Below are 14,774 nucleotides of genomic sequence, written 5' to 3'. Positions count from 1 at the left end.
TATTAATGCGTATTTACGGTATTTACGGTGAATACTGAACGTAAAAACAAAAACGTAGCATGCGTTTCCTGTTTATCATCACGTGTACGCGGTTTCAGCTATATTAATAATATATATTATTATATTATTATATTATTATATATATATTATTATTACCGGTATTATTATTATAGCTGAAACCGCGTACACGTGATGATAAACAGGAAACGCATGCTACGTTTTTGTTTTGTTTTTTTCAGGTGAGGAGGAAGGAGGAGCTCAGTTGGAACAAAGGATGTCACAACTTCCTTACCCTGTTGCAAAATATTTCTGGGAGCTCCCTATTGAATTCCTTGAAAGTGTCCACGGTGACCCAGTTTACACTGTTTTCAAGCATGTGCATAACAGGGGGCAGAATTATATCTACATAGGCTGTGTCCATCATAGTTACTGCCTGTGTACACTTTCAAATACACACACACACACACACACATATATATATATATATATATATAATATATATATATATATATATATATATATATATATATATATATATATATATATATATATATATATATATATATTAATATTAATATTATACAGGCATCTTCAGTCCAAGAATGTGTTCCCTATCCCTGAAATCATACGTCACCATCAGTAAAACTGTCAAATCCAGTTGAGACTTGAGTTGACTAGATGATTGAGCTTCAAACTGATAAAAGAATTCACAGCTAATGAACAGGTGATAAAACCATACGTGATAAGTTGCTTTGTCCCCCCGGGGCACCAGAACAAAAAACGTGTAAGCAGAGAAGACCACGAGGAAGAGAAGGGTAACGGTAAGAATCCCTGCCAACAGCAAACACGGAAAAGATTCAAGTCAGTCAACACAGAAGGGGATCAGACATGTTGGATTAGAGAGCGTTATCACAGCGCCATGGATGAAAAAGTGGTGATACAACAGCAAATGTGATTGTGTGTAACCGTAATGATTGAAATGGTGGAACAAATACTATTTGACACATTTATTTTACTCCACATTCCATCTCTGGTCTCCTCTAAAATGCAAATGAATGGGTAGTTTCTTACACAGATGCTGATGACATCAGCAGTGATTTATGGTTGCATGGTATGAGTTCCATATGGGCAGAAATAAATAAATCACTTTTGTGCCCCCCCATCCTGACATCGGATCTGTAACTGATGTGGAAAGGCTGGAAGTGAGCAGATGTTTTAGAGAGCAAGGCCCCTGTGGTTCGTCACTGAGCAAACACAGCAAAGAGCAGGGACACAGCCGTGGACAGACGGATGTGTCCCTCTGCTGTTGACTTGATGTACCGGTTACAGATGACACAGCAGAGAACAGAGGTCCGTCCCTGCAGTCAGGATGTCTGACTCACCGCACCTTACTACACCAGGGAAGGAGCTCTTTACTCCTCTACTGCCTTACATCACCAGTCAGTCAGGCACTTGTTAATGGCCATCGGGTTTAAGACAAACACGGCGTTCAGGGCAGATGGAGTTAACCGTTTGTCACCACATATGGTTACGAAACTGAGGCTGAGTGGCGTTGCATAATGATGATAAAATTCATATTTCAGTTGTACAATTTATTAAAAAAAAAAAGTCTCAATGTTGAAAGTGAGTATGAAGAGTTCATCATAACAGTAAAATGGCTCAGGTTATTATTATTGTTGTTAATGAACACATAAGACTAGTTGGCATTTACATTTCTGTGTTATCATAGAAAAATAATACAAGAACAAAAGGGATGAGGGAGGGCAGCACCATGTTCGACAGCTGTAGGCCAAAAATGAGATAAAATAAAGGGATTTTAGTTTCTCTTTTGTAACAGCATTTATACAATACACCAACAAACAGTATATTTAAATATATATATATAAAATGTAGGAACATACTAATATGAGTTCTATTCTATCAAGTGAGCTATCCGGCACCACCAATGGGGACATTTGGATTCATCCTGGCTACTGCTCTTACAGTAATATCTTTTGTTTTGTGATTTATTTATTCATGTTATTTCTGACTTCTGTACTTGTTTGCACTGAGACAAAGAATTTCATTAACGAATGCTTGCATTGCTACCATGTACATGACAATACGAATCTTGCATCTTGAAGGGCAACATATGTGAATCACGAGTAATTCCATTTGAATGACAGACAGTCAGCGAGTGTCTTCATCAAACTGTGATCTGGCTCCCGAGTCTCCCGTGCTGGTGCAGCAGCTGCATTAGAGTCTCAGAGATCTCCCTGTACCTCAGCCCATACAGGTACGGAGCGAAGGCCCTGGGCAGCAACATGAACACACACATGTTGACCGTGCTGATCCACACACGAACATCCTGACTTATGTCTTTCTTCTGGAACAGGAAGAGCTCCAGGGTGAACACGAAGCCGGGGGCAAAGTAGAGCAGGAGGAGAACCCCGTGAGCCAGCAGCGTGACCCGGGCCCTGGAGAAGCGGCTCTGCCAGATGCCCTGGGTCCTCGTCACCATGTAGAGCCGGATGTAGCAGAAGAATATGAGCAAAGTGCAGATGAGCGCGGCTACAAAGAAGTAGATGTAAATCCCCTTCATGTTCTTGACCTGGATAAAGCCGAGGGAGATGAGCACCAGACACACAGCCGCCTTCTCATGAACATTCCCCCTTTCTACCTCCATCATGATCACCAGGGTGAAAGGGTACATGGCTGCCAGCAACCACACCCCCACCAGGATGCGGTGGGTGCGGGCCGTTGGGAGGATGTCGTGGTAGCGGAGGGGCCAGCGGACCGCGGCGTAGGTGTCGACCACCATGAGGGTGATGGTGAGGATGGCACAGCAGTAGGAAGTGACGGTGACGGCCGTGATCAGCTCACACAGCAGCCAGGGCATCGGTGCTCTCATGGCGTTACAGATCACCGTGGCCAGGTTGAGGACGAGGAAGAGCATGTCTGCCGCCAGGGTGTTGGCCACCAGCAGGTAGCGCGTCTCCTGACGCAAGGCGCGGGACAGGAAAATGCACGCCAGGAGAACGGGGTTGGCCAGCAAGGTGGCCAATGTGACGACTGTGGTGGGGATGAAAAAGAAATCCAGGTGCCACCTCCGCAGACTCTCCACCCATTCCTCTGTGAGGTTGGAAATGAGCACCGACGACGTCATTTGGTCTTTGAATTATGAAGGCACTGAGGTGTGTTGACTACTTCCTCCAGCAACTTCCTGTTAATGAAAAGACCATAAAAGAACATCAACAGAGTGGGCCACTATCAAAATGCAAGCAAAGAATTAGCACTGAATTATGAACTATGGGTCTATTTGAGTTGTGTAAGATCTATATTTGACATGCTTTGCTTCGGCTACCTTAGTCTTCATTAAAATGACATGAACTTTTGTAGCGCTCCTCTTGGTTATTTACATTCCAGTTAATATGAAAATGATTATGAAAATGAGAAGCAAAAGCCAAACATGAATAGACTGTTGTTTATGTTGCAAAAGGAAAACAAATGCAAATGAAGGTGAAGTAGTAAATAATGAACTCGATGTAAATTTAAACATTAGAAATAACACATTTAAGATGGAAAATACTTCTCGTGAATGTTTATATACTTCATTTCCTACACTTCTGCATGGGAGTTCTTAATGATACAACACTTGAGATAAAAACATAGCTTGGTTCTGTGCAGACACACCTATTGACAAATTATCGATTGACCAAAGGTAACTCTTCTTACCTGACGTCCAGAACAACAAAACCTCTCCGTGTTGCACATCCATTAGGCTTTATGCTTCTATAAATCGATGGATGTTTTGTACGACTCGTCTCACCCGCTGCTCTTATCTGATGTACTCTTTGTTGACTCATACAGATAATATAGGGCTGGAGAGAGCTGCAGCCACTTGGCAGTCACATAGTAACGGGGTGGAGCTTTCATCCTCTTGGCTGTTCCTCATGCTCTAACTTTATCAGCCTTTTCCACCCCAAATCCAGTTTAGTTTCAAGTCTTTAGAAAAACATCTAGATGTATTTGATTAGACATTTCTGCTTCTGGGGGTCACTTAAGGAATGTCACAAACTTTTTTATATAAATATATGGGAGAAAATGTTGACCACGTTCACACCTCATCCGTCGGCCTCGACTCACACGGACGTCACTACATCTTTTGTCCTGTTGCAGCCGCTTAAACACACGAATCAACTTCACTCACTCCAATCTGTTACTATCGTGGGTACAAAAGAGAACGAGGTTACATTAACTGCCACATTGTTTCCGTGTGTGTTTCAGATAAGACTTTTCTAAAGCACTTTGACAAACTTTAAACAAAGACATGTAAAGGACACATTTTATTGGTTAATTTATCACAATCTGATGTCATTTTCTCTAATCACGTAGTTTCTTCTTTAAATAAATCTCTTTTACAGTGCTTTCTCATTTCCTTCTCCTCTTCCTGTATCCACCTTTCCCTCCAGTCTCCTCATCCTCCTCTTCCTCATCATCACTGTCAGCTTCAACGGTGCCCTGCTGCCACTCCTCCTCCTGCCATTCTCTTGCCATCAGTCTCCTAAATACATCATACTCCTCTGCCGACGCATCGGCCACATGTGTGAGGAAGGTGTCCTGGTCAACGCTGAGGATGCTTTCCAGTTTTGGGTTGAGGATGATCGTCTGACCTTTCTTGTCTGGGGTTTGATAGAAGCCCCTGCGCTCCAGAAAACAGTGTCGACCACGCACCTCGTCCAGGGTGGAACGAAACAACCTGGACTTCACCATCTCCGCCTGTTTGACACCCATTCGGAAGTAGACGTACTATGGAGAGAGGAGTGAATGCATGCTGTTACAAACAACAATCTGTTTGGAATGACAAAAAAAACTCCAAGATAACTTCAAATAATAAGTAATGCTATACAGATACAATGTGCTTAGTATGTAGAGTAACAAGCAACACAACAGATATATTGTGATATAATTATGGCCACCAGAGGGAGTACTATAGCAGTGTCCCAATCCAGTCTATTAAACAGGTTTAGAGCATGTAGTGTTCACACTGGGGGGGCAAAGTCAGCATGGATACTACAAAGGATCGATTTTGAAAGTGGTGTTGATGCACACACTATTGTCCCAAGTTGTAATGAACATCCTGCTCAGAGCTGGGAGGGAAATGTGTGGATGATGATGAAACAGCTACAGGAACAAGTTTTGTATAAAGTATATTGATTTATTGTTAACCACGTGGGAAAGTAAATAGTGCATACCCAATGTGTGTCTAGTCTGAATGTGAACAGCAAGGGGGCTTCCTTGTACTACTGTCACCTTTGATGTAATGTTTAGTCAAATCTTGAGGAAGTCAATAAATCTACACTCACGATAACAGCACCTCATCATGGGAGCTATTTGTAAAATGTTTGTCCAGCAGACGTACAACTGAGGAGGTGGAGCTGTTTGAGAACCTAAAGCACTGACCTGGAACTTGTGCTCCAGCTGATCCGTGTCTTCCAGCACTATGGCGGGACTATCTCTGAGGATGTCTGTGACCTGCTGCACAGTGAACAGGCACTTCTCTCTGAGGAACACCACCACGTGTTTCACCGTCTTCACAGGCACAGTCAGGATCTGGGGGCAATGAGACACCACTCTCTGCAGACTGCCTGATGTAAGGAAAAGCACTGGTTTGATAATCAGCACCTGATGACATCAAGCATGAAGTACATAACAGTGCTTCAAGACGGTTATGACAATCTGTGCTGCACAAAGACCGTGAACTCACCTTCAACTAAACCCAGTTTCCGCATGTTGCCCACGCGCTGCTGAAGCTGCGATTCCTTTATAGTGTAAAGTTCGGGGCATTTCTCCAGCAGCTTCAGCACGCTGGAGGGATTCAGTCCCAAGACGAAGAGAACGGTGAGAGTTGACAGAGCGTGTTTGGAAGCACTTCCTTTGAGTCTGGACAGGGCGTCGTGTATTTGCTCGGCCTGGGAGTCGGTGAATCCCATGTCCAGCAGGGAGCGAAGGGACGGCGCTGTGTCTGGTGAGTGTTTGCGCTGCGCTGACTGCAGCGTACTCGGGCTGCTGGAGGAACAGAGGAACCTGCAGCCGGTGCATAGAGGCCGGATGTGGTATCTCCCAAAGTCAGGTCGATGGAATACAGAAGAGGAGGCTCTTCTCACAGTCCACTGGAGAACCTGTCAAAATAAATAATGGGTATAACACACACACACACACACACACACACACACACACACACACACACACACACACACACACACACACACACACACACACACACACACACACACACACACACACACACACAGCTACGTTATGTCCCTGTTTTAATTCATGTTGTTGAATTGTGGTCAATAATAACCGCCGTTATTGGAGTTAGCGGAAGATATGCTAATAAACCAGCATATCGTTAGCATAAGTTAGCAAACACGAAGGTTGTAGCGGAAGTTACCGGGCTTGTCAGTCGTTTCTTCGACATTTTTAAAGTAAGCAGCTGATTAAATCACACGTTTTACAAAGTAATAATTGTATTTTAAGTTGAATAAATCTACAAATGTTTTGTTTTGTAGCGTTTTCATTCACCTGTCGTACGGCTACTCGGGTACCCATGCTGGTCCGTCGCACATATACTTCCGTGTCTCAGCGGCAACACAAGGCAGAGGATAACGGTTCCGCTATTTCTTTGGACGGACAATAACCATCACTGATGGTTCACCAAAGCCTAGTTAGTTTCACACAAACTAAAAAAATCCTTCAAAAACAAAACGTTGTGTTCTGTAACTCACAGGGGAGTCCAGTGATACGGTTAAGGTTTGGTCTTTGAAATAGTGGATACACTTTGGAATCTAAACATAATAAATACTCCAATAAGAATCAATGTACTGTTATCAAGGGAAACAGGAACTTATAATTTACAATATGAGATTGTAAATTCATTTTTTGGCTGTCACAAGGGTCCATGTGTCTATATGTGAAAACTGAATTCAACTAGAAAAATATCAAAGTTTGGGAAGGACTTGGAGAATCTTGTTTGATGTGAAATTAAAAATAAAAAATCTGACAATTTCTTACTCCCTTTATTTTAAAATAAACATCTGTACATTCTACTCCTCACATTTTCAAAACAGGGTCGTTATCTTAGTTTTAATGCATTTCAGGGGAATTTTTTTCCTTATTAATATGACGTGAGATTCAGTTAGTCTTGCAAAAAAGAACGGCCGTAGAAATGTCCTTCATAGGAGTACTTTCAACTTTTAACTTTATACTTTGAGGACATTTCAGAGCCTGTACTTTTGCACTCTTACTTGAGTAAAGAAGTACTTCTACGTCTTTTTTAACACAACTATCTGTACTTCTACTTGAGTAATCTATGCTCAGAACCGGAGGGAAACCACTCCAAACAGGGGAACTGTAGGAGTTAACTAACTCCACCAGATGGCAGTGATGCAGCACTGAGGACGCAAGCTGCCGTTAAACCTCGAAGACGAAGAAGAAGCAGAAGCAGAAGAAGAAAATGAAGCCAGAAACAGGACGTTGCGTCTAATCTGAGAACCTGCAGACTGCTGAACATGAATAAGCCCGAACCCGTTTAGCTTCTGCCACGAGCTAAACCAGAGACTGTCTGTCCGTCCGTCCTGCAGAGCCACTGAGACCGCGGACAGCTGGACTCGACCCGGGTAAGTGTGTTGACACCACGGCTAATCTGGCTACCGCTAAGCTAACGCTCTAACCCGCTTAACGAGGTGAGCGGCTAACAGAAGCTACCGCCACAAACAAACAAACAAAACACACAAAATCACAATGAAATTCTACTCTTCGTTGGGTCAGACATAGCGTGTCTCTTCCCTTTTGGATTGTGACTTCGTGGCTCGTTGTGTGTTGTGATGCTGCCGGGGGAGTCAGGGTCGCAGAGATAAACAAGCTAGCGTCACTGATGGAAGTAGCCGTTAGCCTCTAAGTCTTAATTAGCCTTAACGTTACACGTCGTCAAGCTACCGCTGTATTTGACATCACGATGATCTGGTGCAGCGATGAATCGCGACACGGTCACCGTGTTATTCATACGTCACGACGAGGCTGCGGCGGGCTCCGTCCCGCCGGTGATCGCTGTGAATCAGGAGATCTGCTCCGCTGAGGAAGACGAGACCGAAGTTTCGAGAAAAGTCATTAACGGAGGAAAACTGCATGTGATTGCTGTTAGCATTGTAGCATGGCTCTGCTGTTTGACAGGATTCACAGTGTCCTCCTCTGTGTTCTCACCCTGAACACATCTGCATGCTGTTCTTTGTTTGCAACTGTTGCTTTGACTCATTGCCTTTATTCATATATCAACATTTCAGGCCTCCATTATCTTGGCCTGAATAATTGCTGTTCATAAATCTAATTAAGGCTTTTAAAATGTCACTTAAACATCCTGGTATCACTTTATTTTTGTGTGAAGAAACACATCTTTGGTTTACATTTTTTAAGTGAACAATCAAATACTCTTAAATGAGATTAAAAGGTTAAAATCACGATCAACTTATTGTGTTTTTATAGTGATAAAATCTTGCATTGTCTCATCCCTCGTCTCCATTATTGATTGTAAAGCAAAATACATTTCATTATCAAAACAGTATCGACTGTTTTTTTTTTTTTAAATATTGCCTCTAATATACTTCCAAGTGTTAACGCACAAATGCATCAAACTTCATCATAATGAGCTGACATTGATCATTGTGCACTGTTGAACATGGATGGTGTTTTTACTGTGTATGATGAGTTTAATAAACATGGCAAATACAAAGGGAGTGAATGTGGCTCCATAGAATTTCAATCTTTCTAAAATTTACAATATCGTCAGGAACTGTCAATGTCCTCACGACATTTTAACTTTATTCAACGACACATAAATACAATGTATGTTTATACTTTTTTTTTTTAATAAGAAAAATATAGAAGCACTCGTCTACAAAGAATCCCATAGGATTTTGGGAACTAGACCTGGTTGTTGAATGTCGTCATTGTCCACGTGTTGTAGCTGCTGCTTTGAGCCGGTTCAGACGGACTCAGTGTACCAGAGGCTGCGTTAAATAGCAGCCGCTACAAAGGACCCTTTGTTACACACACACAACCATGTGGATGCACAGTGAAATGAATCAGTCTGAGAAAAGAACGTCTTTTTACTCAAAATCTATTTATTCTGTTAGTTTGTGTTTTAACTGAGAGGAAGCGTCTCTTCTGCTGCAGCATTGTGATCGTCTTCACACACAGTTACACAAGTTCACAGCAGGAAACAGCCCAGAACAACCAGTCTGATCTGTAGGCCACTGGAGCCCCGAGGGCTAAGAGTCTTGCTCAAGGGCAGCGCACTGAGGGGGGCCGAGACTGAGGGCCGAGCACTGCTTTTTCAGATTTTGCCTGCTGGTCACAAACCCGCTTCGCTAACCTTCCAGCCATCACTGCCCCAAAGCGAGTCATCAGGACACCATGGTCTCCTGTCGATCGTTGTTCTGACCAGCCAGGACAGACGGTCACCGCTCCGGTGTTGTGTTGGCGTTCAAAGAGCTACAGCAGGTGTACCACTGGTCAGCAGCTCTCTTCCTTCTTTCAGGTTCACCAAGCTCGCTGACGTGTCCCCCTTCATCCACCATGGTGGACTACTACCAGGTTTTAGGCGTACGGAGAGAGTCGTCTGCGGATGACATCAAGAAAGCGTGAGTTGATAAAAGTTTTGAAAACGGGGTATCTCGGCTGTGATCCCCGAAACACTTCCGTGCACAGCACAACGGGTACAGAGCGAGTCGAACTGACGGAGCGTGAGAAGTAGAGTGGAGAGTCGATCAGGATTCAAACGAGGCGAGGTTTGGGAGGGAGTCCAGTAAATCTATCATGTCTCCTGGAGGCAGATTGGCTTGTGAGGCAACATCTGTTATTTCTGCTAAGTGTTATCAAGCTGCTTCCCATCAGCTTTAACTGCCACAGTGACTCCAGCAGACACTGATAGAAACATCCCGCTGAAACCCCCCAAAATACACTTAAAGTTTTCTCAAAGTATGTTTTAAATCTGATTTACAGAAGAAGTTTATTTTGGGCTCATTCGAAGATAAATCATTTAACTTCTTGCAGGTGATATGTCCTGAAATTGTTAATATTATACAAGACCTCCTTGGAGTCCTCAAAAAATCTGTGTCTGTACGCTATATTTATAATATTTCCACCGCTTCACCTTGCTGTCACACAGTCCTTTCTGGTGGGGGATCAGTTAGTTTGTGTTATTGTGACTCTTTGGTGTTTTTAAAGGGTCATATCAGATTCACCGAAGTCGCACAATAACACAAACCAACCAACCGATGGAGGCAACTCCTGAGTTCTGTGAGATAAAAATGAGTGTTTTTCTGACTGAAGTCTGGTGGCTTTGAAGAGAGCAGAGATGGCTGCTTCAAGTCCTGTCAGAGAGGTCTGTAGTGTAGACATAAACTAATAAACTACTACTACTAATACTACTAATACTAATACACTGACTATAGAGAAGTACATCATACAACCGCACATAAAACATCCAAATTATCCCTTTTAAGTTGCCAAAAGGATAGAACTACAACACTCAAGGAGAAGGAGAGAAGAGAAACCAAATGTCCATCAGAATGTACAGTAAGGGAGGGAACGCAGCTCGTGGTCATCAGTAGTTAGCAGCAGCATCAGTGTCGGCTAGATAAAAGCAGAGTGTTTTATCTGTTAACTAAGCAGCCGTCATCGTCCTTCTGTCCCTGTGTAGCTACAGAAAGCTGGCCTTGAGGTGGCACCCCGACAAGAACCCCGAGAACAAGGACGAGGCTGAGAAGAAGTTCAAGGAGCTGTCGGAGGCTTATGAAGTCCTGTCTGATGGTTTGTATCACAACCCCAAGTTAACACGTGTGGCCCTTTTCACACCTGGTGTTTCCTGTCGCCACCAGTTCTCACTTCTCCACTAGCAAACACAGACGGACATTTCTGTTGTTGTTGTATTTAACCAGTGGGAGGCGGCAACACACTTCCTGTTTCTAGTCTGCCAGAGATTAAAAGAAGAAGAAATCAAAATAACACAGACTGTCTGTTATTTGGCGTGTTTCAGGAAAACTACATCGACCACAAAGTTTGACATTTGACTACTACCTGCTGACCACACAGGGAGGACTAGTACATAGAGGACCACGTAGAGGACTATATAGAGGCCAAGTAGAGGACTATATAGAGGCCAAGTAGAGGACTATATAGAGGACTACTTTGAGATGAATTTTGGGATACGTTGATTCCATTATATAAAGTATAATAATTCTCACCATAATTCAGACTGAACTAAACATGGAGAACTCTCTATCGCGAGGGATGAACGGTTTCAATGTCTCTGGTTTTCAAAACGGTTCGAAGTCGTGGATGAAGCCAATTGACATGATTTGAAGTAGAGCGGCTTTGATGGCGTATTCTCTTCTTGGAGACGCATCAGGATGCGTTGGCGTTCAAGCTAGAAACAAGTCTGGATCAGCCTGGTTCGAGTGATCGGATCAGGGGAACGCTTGTATGTAGTGCTGTAGCTGGTGGTCGGCTCACCACCAACATGTTAATGCCAGGTGTGAACAGTGAAACTGGCCAGCAGCAGATTTAGTCTCCTTTCTGTCGCACTGCTTTAATTCTGCTGCTCTGGTCTTCCAGTCAACAAGAGGACCACATACGATCGTTATGGCAAAGAGGGGCTGACGGGGAACAACGGAGGTCGAGGTCAGTAGTGCTTTTAGAAACACTCGCTATACTTAACATGAATCAGTTGTGTTTTATGTGTAAACAACGGGTTTTAGATTCTGTGGCTGATGGGGACAACGATTATAGAAATTGTGACAGGCTCAGATTGTTCTATACGTGTTTGACATCATTAAGGAAAGGACCCTACAGAGACATAAAACCTTTTCCTTCACCTTTAATAAAATACTGAACATACCCTTTAAGGGAACACATCAAACATGGCATTTCTCTAAGTAAAGACTGTACTAAGTTCACTACTGCAGAACACGTCACACAATTGAAATAACTGGCTAAAACGTGGCTTAAAGTACTTGAAATATTTGCTTTAATGTATCAGAAATGGTTGAAACTGTTAGCTAAAGGAGAGGGAGAGATGACTAACTCACCCAACCTTAAATCAAGTCTTAATATTCATGCATCTGACCAAGATTAGTCTTAAACTAAGTTTATAAAACTGGGCCCTGTTGTGGTTCCAGTGCTTACACAGTTTTTCATTGACACCATTTTTCAGGGGGCCATTTCCACAACGGAGATCATTTCCATGAGTTTGCATTCCGCAACCCCGACGACGTCTTCAGGGAATTCTTCGGAGGCCGAGACCCGTTTGCAGACTTTTTTGGTCAGTAGAACAATTTGAGGGTGAAGAAGCTGATAAGTGGCTGAGTTTGCCTCCACTATAGTACACGATACAGATGTGAACGGTTTCAGCCTGGATCAGGATCTTCCTCGCATCTTTAATGCTTCCTGTCCTCGTCTCAGGTCCAGATCCGTTTAATGAGGATCCGTTCTTCGCCGGCGACCAGAGGCACCACCACAGTCGGGCCAATCGTAACCGGCCAGGCGGCTCGTTTTTCGGGGGGTTTGTGGGTTTTCCTCCCTTTGCTGGCTTCTCCCCCTTTGACCCAGGTACGACATGAAGAAATAAAGAGATGAATACAAACATGACACCTCTGTGACCTCTTTAAATGAGTCGCTCTCGCTCTCTTTCTTTATCTCAGGCTTCGGTTCCTTCGGCTCTATGAGCCCCATGGGTCACATGGGTCACATGGGTCACATGACAACCATGGGCAGCCTGGGAGGTGGAGGCTTCACCTCGTTTTCCTCCACCTCCTTTGGAGGAGGAGGAGGAGGAGGAGGAGGAGGTGGAGGAGGAGGCATGGGCAACTTCCGCTCTGTGTCCACCTCCTCCAAGATCATCAACGGCAGGAAGATCACCACTAAAAGGTAACGATGACCAGCTGGGATGTCACATTGAGGTCAGATACACTTCCAGCTGCACCCCGGTTAGAAAATCTATCAACACCAAACTGGTAACAAGCCTGTTGGTAATGTTATGTTACAGCGTCTGTACCTTGATCACAAGGCAACCTCCATTTCTGAAGGTCCTTAAACTGTCATCCTCTGTGCTGACCACCAGGGGGCGACTCCTCTCTGGTTGTAGAGAAATCAATGAGAACATGGTCCTCCTTCTCTCTTGATGTATTAACTCAGTAAACATGAGTTTATGGTCTCAATCTCTAGTTTCAGTTCTTCTTCAGTCCAGCATGATGTTCATTTTAGAGTCCAACAGACCAGAAAACGGGGTGTGAAGTCTGGTTTAACTTGGAATGGCTTCTCTCTCCTCCCTCTCTTCCTCCAGGATTGTGGAGAACGGTCAGGAGCGGGTGGAGGTGGAGGAGGACGGCCATCTACGGTCGTTAACCATCAACGGGAAGGAGCAGCTGCTGCGACTGGAACACAAGTGAAGCTGGAAGAGTTTTACCTCGGAACAAAACACACCAACGAACTTGAGCTCGAAACGGAAGGAGAGAAGAAACAAAAAGCAACAAACGATGTATTGATGATAATGATAGTGCTCTACTGTTGTTTGGATGTGCATACTTCTTTTAGGTCACGTTCATCTCCCCTCATGTTCTCGCTCCCTCTCACCCTCATTTGTTAACCAATGACTCAGACTTTTCTATGCATTTTGTTTATGTATTTCTGAATTGGAGCTGTTGTTATATTTTGGCTCAGGGTGGTGTTATTGTTTCAGTGTTTGGGACCACAGTGTTGTTGTATATGACCCCCCCCCCCCCCCTTACACACACACACACACACACACACACACAATATGTTCAGAAAACAAAGCATGACTTTGCTTTTTCATCTGAATAGTGAAAAGAAAAAAACCCCTGTTATATTATTGTTATATATTTTAGAATGACTGAAGCACCTCCCTCTCTGTTTACTGCTTGTCTAATCTCTTCTTAGTGATAATTCTTTTTTATTAAAAAATGCTGGTAGGATGAGTTATGCAATTTTATATGTTCTAATACCAATGTGTTTTTTTTGTTTTTGTTAATTTAATGATGCATGTACACCTGTTGATGTTGAGTCTTAATGTTAAAGCTGCATTATGATGCACAAATAATGGAAGGCATTCTATAAATGATATATGGATATAGAAGGAATTTTGTGTACTTTGTAAACCAATAAATCTGAGTTTGATCCTGTTTTCAGGATGCTGAATTCTGGCTTGTCTGAGTTTATTATCATGAGAATCAGATTAGATTTAGCATTTACACATTTGTTAGAAATGTGTCCTGAATCATGTTTTACGTCCTCATAAAGGAACAATGTCAGACTTGGTTGAGTTCTTCGCCTCTCACACTTGTTGTTGTTAACTTCGGTTGTTGCATTTGTGTTTGTTATTTATCTTCATTTATTTCATGGTATTTGCATTTGTGTTAGATTTATGTATTTGTAATTTTTCTGTTATCATATTTGCATTTGTGGTATTTTTGTTAATTTGTGGGGTTTTTTTATTCCTCGACAAAGGCACTAAGTGGACACATCAGGCCATAAGACATTTGTAGGCAACCCAAACCTACAATTAAGTTTCACTGAAACTGTGAAAGTGTTAAAGTAGTAAGATGAAAACACAACGCCGGTAGCAACCTGTCGATCACCAGCTAGAAACAAGGAACTGTGCAGACGGTCTAGAGGACGTTGGTTTGGGGACTAGTTTTAAACCTTCAGTTCAGCATTTC

General features: G+C 43.1%; 3 protein-coding genes across 3 annotated transcripts; 1 reads left to right on the top strand and 2 right to left on the bottom strand.

The window, feature by feature from the left end:
- Window positions 1-1,718: 1,718 nt before the first annotated feature.
- Window positions 1,719-3,990, bottom strand: LOC311012826 (putative G-protein coupled receptor 148). Its single transcript, XM_084008561.1, has 2 exons — window positions 3,715-3,990; window positions 1,719-3,202 (listed from the first exon to the last, which is right to left on the bottom strand). Exon 2 carries the CDS (start codon window positions 3,143-3,145, stop codon window positions 2,186-2,188), a length of 960 nt encoding a protein of 319 aa, XP_083864687.1. The 5' UTR covers window positions 3,146-3,202; window positions 3,715-3,990; the 3' UTR covers window positions 1,719-2,185.
- A 322-nt stretch (window positions 3,991-4,312) lies between these two features.
- mterf4 (mitochondrial transcription termination factor 4) lies at window positions 4,313-6,610 on the bottom strand. Its single transcript, XM_084007629.1, has 4 exons — window positions 6,568-6,610; window positions 5,747-6,161; window positions 5,443-5,627; window positions 4,313-4,788 (listed from the first exon to the last, which is right to left on the bottom strand). The coding sequence occupies exons 1-4, from the start codon at window positions 6,592-6,594 to the stop codon at window positions 4,411-4,413; spliced, it is 1,005 nt and encodes a 334-aa protein (XP_083863755.1). The 5' UTR covers window positions 6,595-6,610; the 3' UTR covers window positions 4,313-4,410.
- Window positions 6,611-7,461: 851 nt separating this feature from the next.
- On the top strand, window positions 7,462-14,253 carry dnajb6a (DnaJ heat shock protein family (Hsp40) member B6a). Its single transcript, XM_084006983.1, has 8 exons — window positions 7,462-7,661; window positions 9,578-9,680; window positions 10,742-10,851; window positions 11,656-11,721; window positions 12,254-12,361; window positions 12,502-12,648; window positions 12,741-12,966; window positions 13,382-14,253. Exons 2-8 carry the CDS (start codon window positions 9,616-9,618, stop codon window positions 13,485-13,487), a joined length of 828 nt encoding a protein of 275 aa, XP_083863109.1. The 5' UTR covers window positions 7,462-7,661; window positions 9,578-9,615; the 3' UTR covers window positions 13,488-14,253.
- Window positions 14,254-14,774: the final 521 nt, after the last annotated feature.

This window comes from Eutrigla gurnardus, assembly GCF_963514095.1.
Source record: "Eutrigla gurnardus genome assembly, chromosome: 4".
Taxonomy (NCBI): Eukaryota; Metazoa; Chordata; class Actinopteri; order Perciformes; family Triglidae; genus Eutrigla; species Eutrigla gurnardus.
The sequence above is the reverse complement of the archived record's forward strand: the minus strand, read 5'-3'. Positions and strand labels throughout refer to the sequence as shown.

Excerpts from the sequence above, each read along its gene's own strand:
- dnajb6a (XM_084006983.1), top strand. The coding sequence starts at position 9,616 with ATGGTGGACTACTACCAGGTTTTAGGCGTACGGAGAGAGTCGTCTGCG. Across the intron at positions 9,681-10,741 it reads GCGGATGACATCAAGAAAGC|CTACAGAAAGCTGGCCTTGA; the intron begins GTGAGTTGATAA and ends GTCCCTGTGTAG. Across the intron at positions 12,967-13,381 it reads AGGAAGATCACCACTAAAAG|GATTGTGGAGAACGGTCAGG; the intron begins GTAACGATGACC and ends CTCTTCCTCCAG.
- LOC311012826 (XM_084008561.1), bottom strand. The coding sequence starts at position 3,145 with ATGACGTCGTCGGTGCTCATTTCCAACCTCACAGAGGAATGGGTGGAG.
- mterf4 (XM_084007629.1), bottom strand. The coding sequence starts at position 6,594 with ATGGGTACCCGAGTAGCCGTACGACAG. Across the intron at positions 6,162-6,567 it reads CCCGAGTAGCCGTACGACAG|GTTCTCCAGTGGACTGTGAG; the intron begins GTGAATGAAAAC and ends TTATTTTGACAG. Across the intron at positions 4,789-5,442 it reads AGCTGGAGCACAAGTTCCAG|TACGTCTACTTCCGAATGGG; the intron begins GTCAGTGCTTTA and ends CTCTCTCCATAG.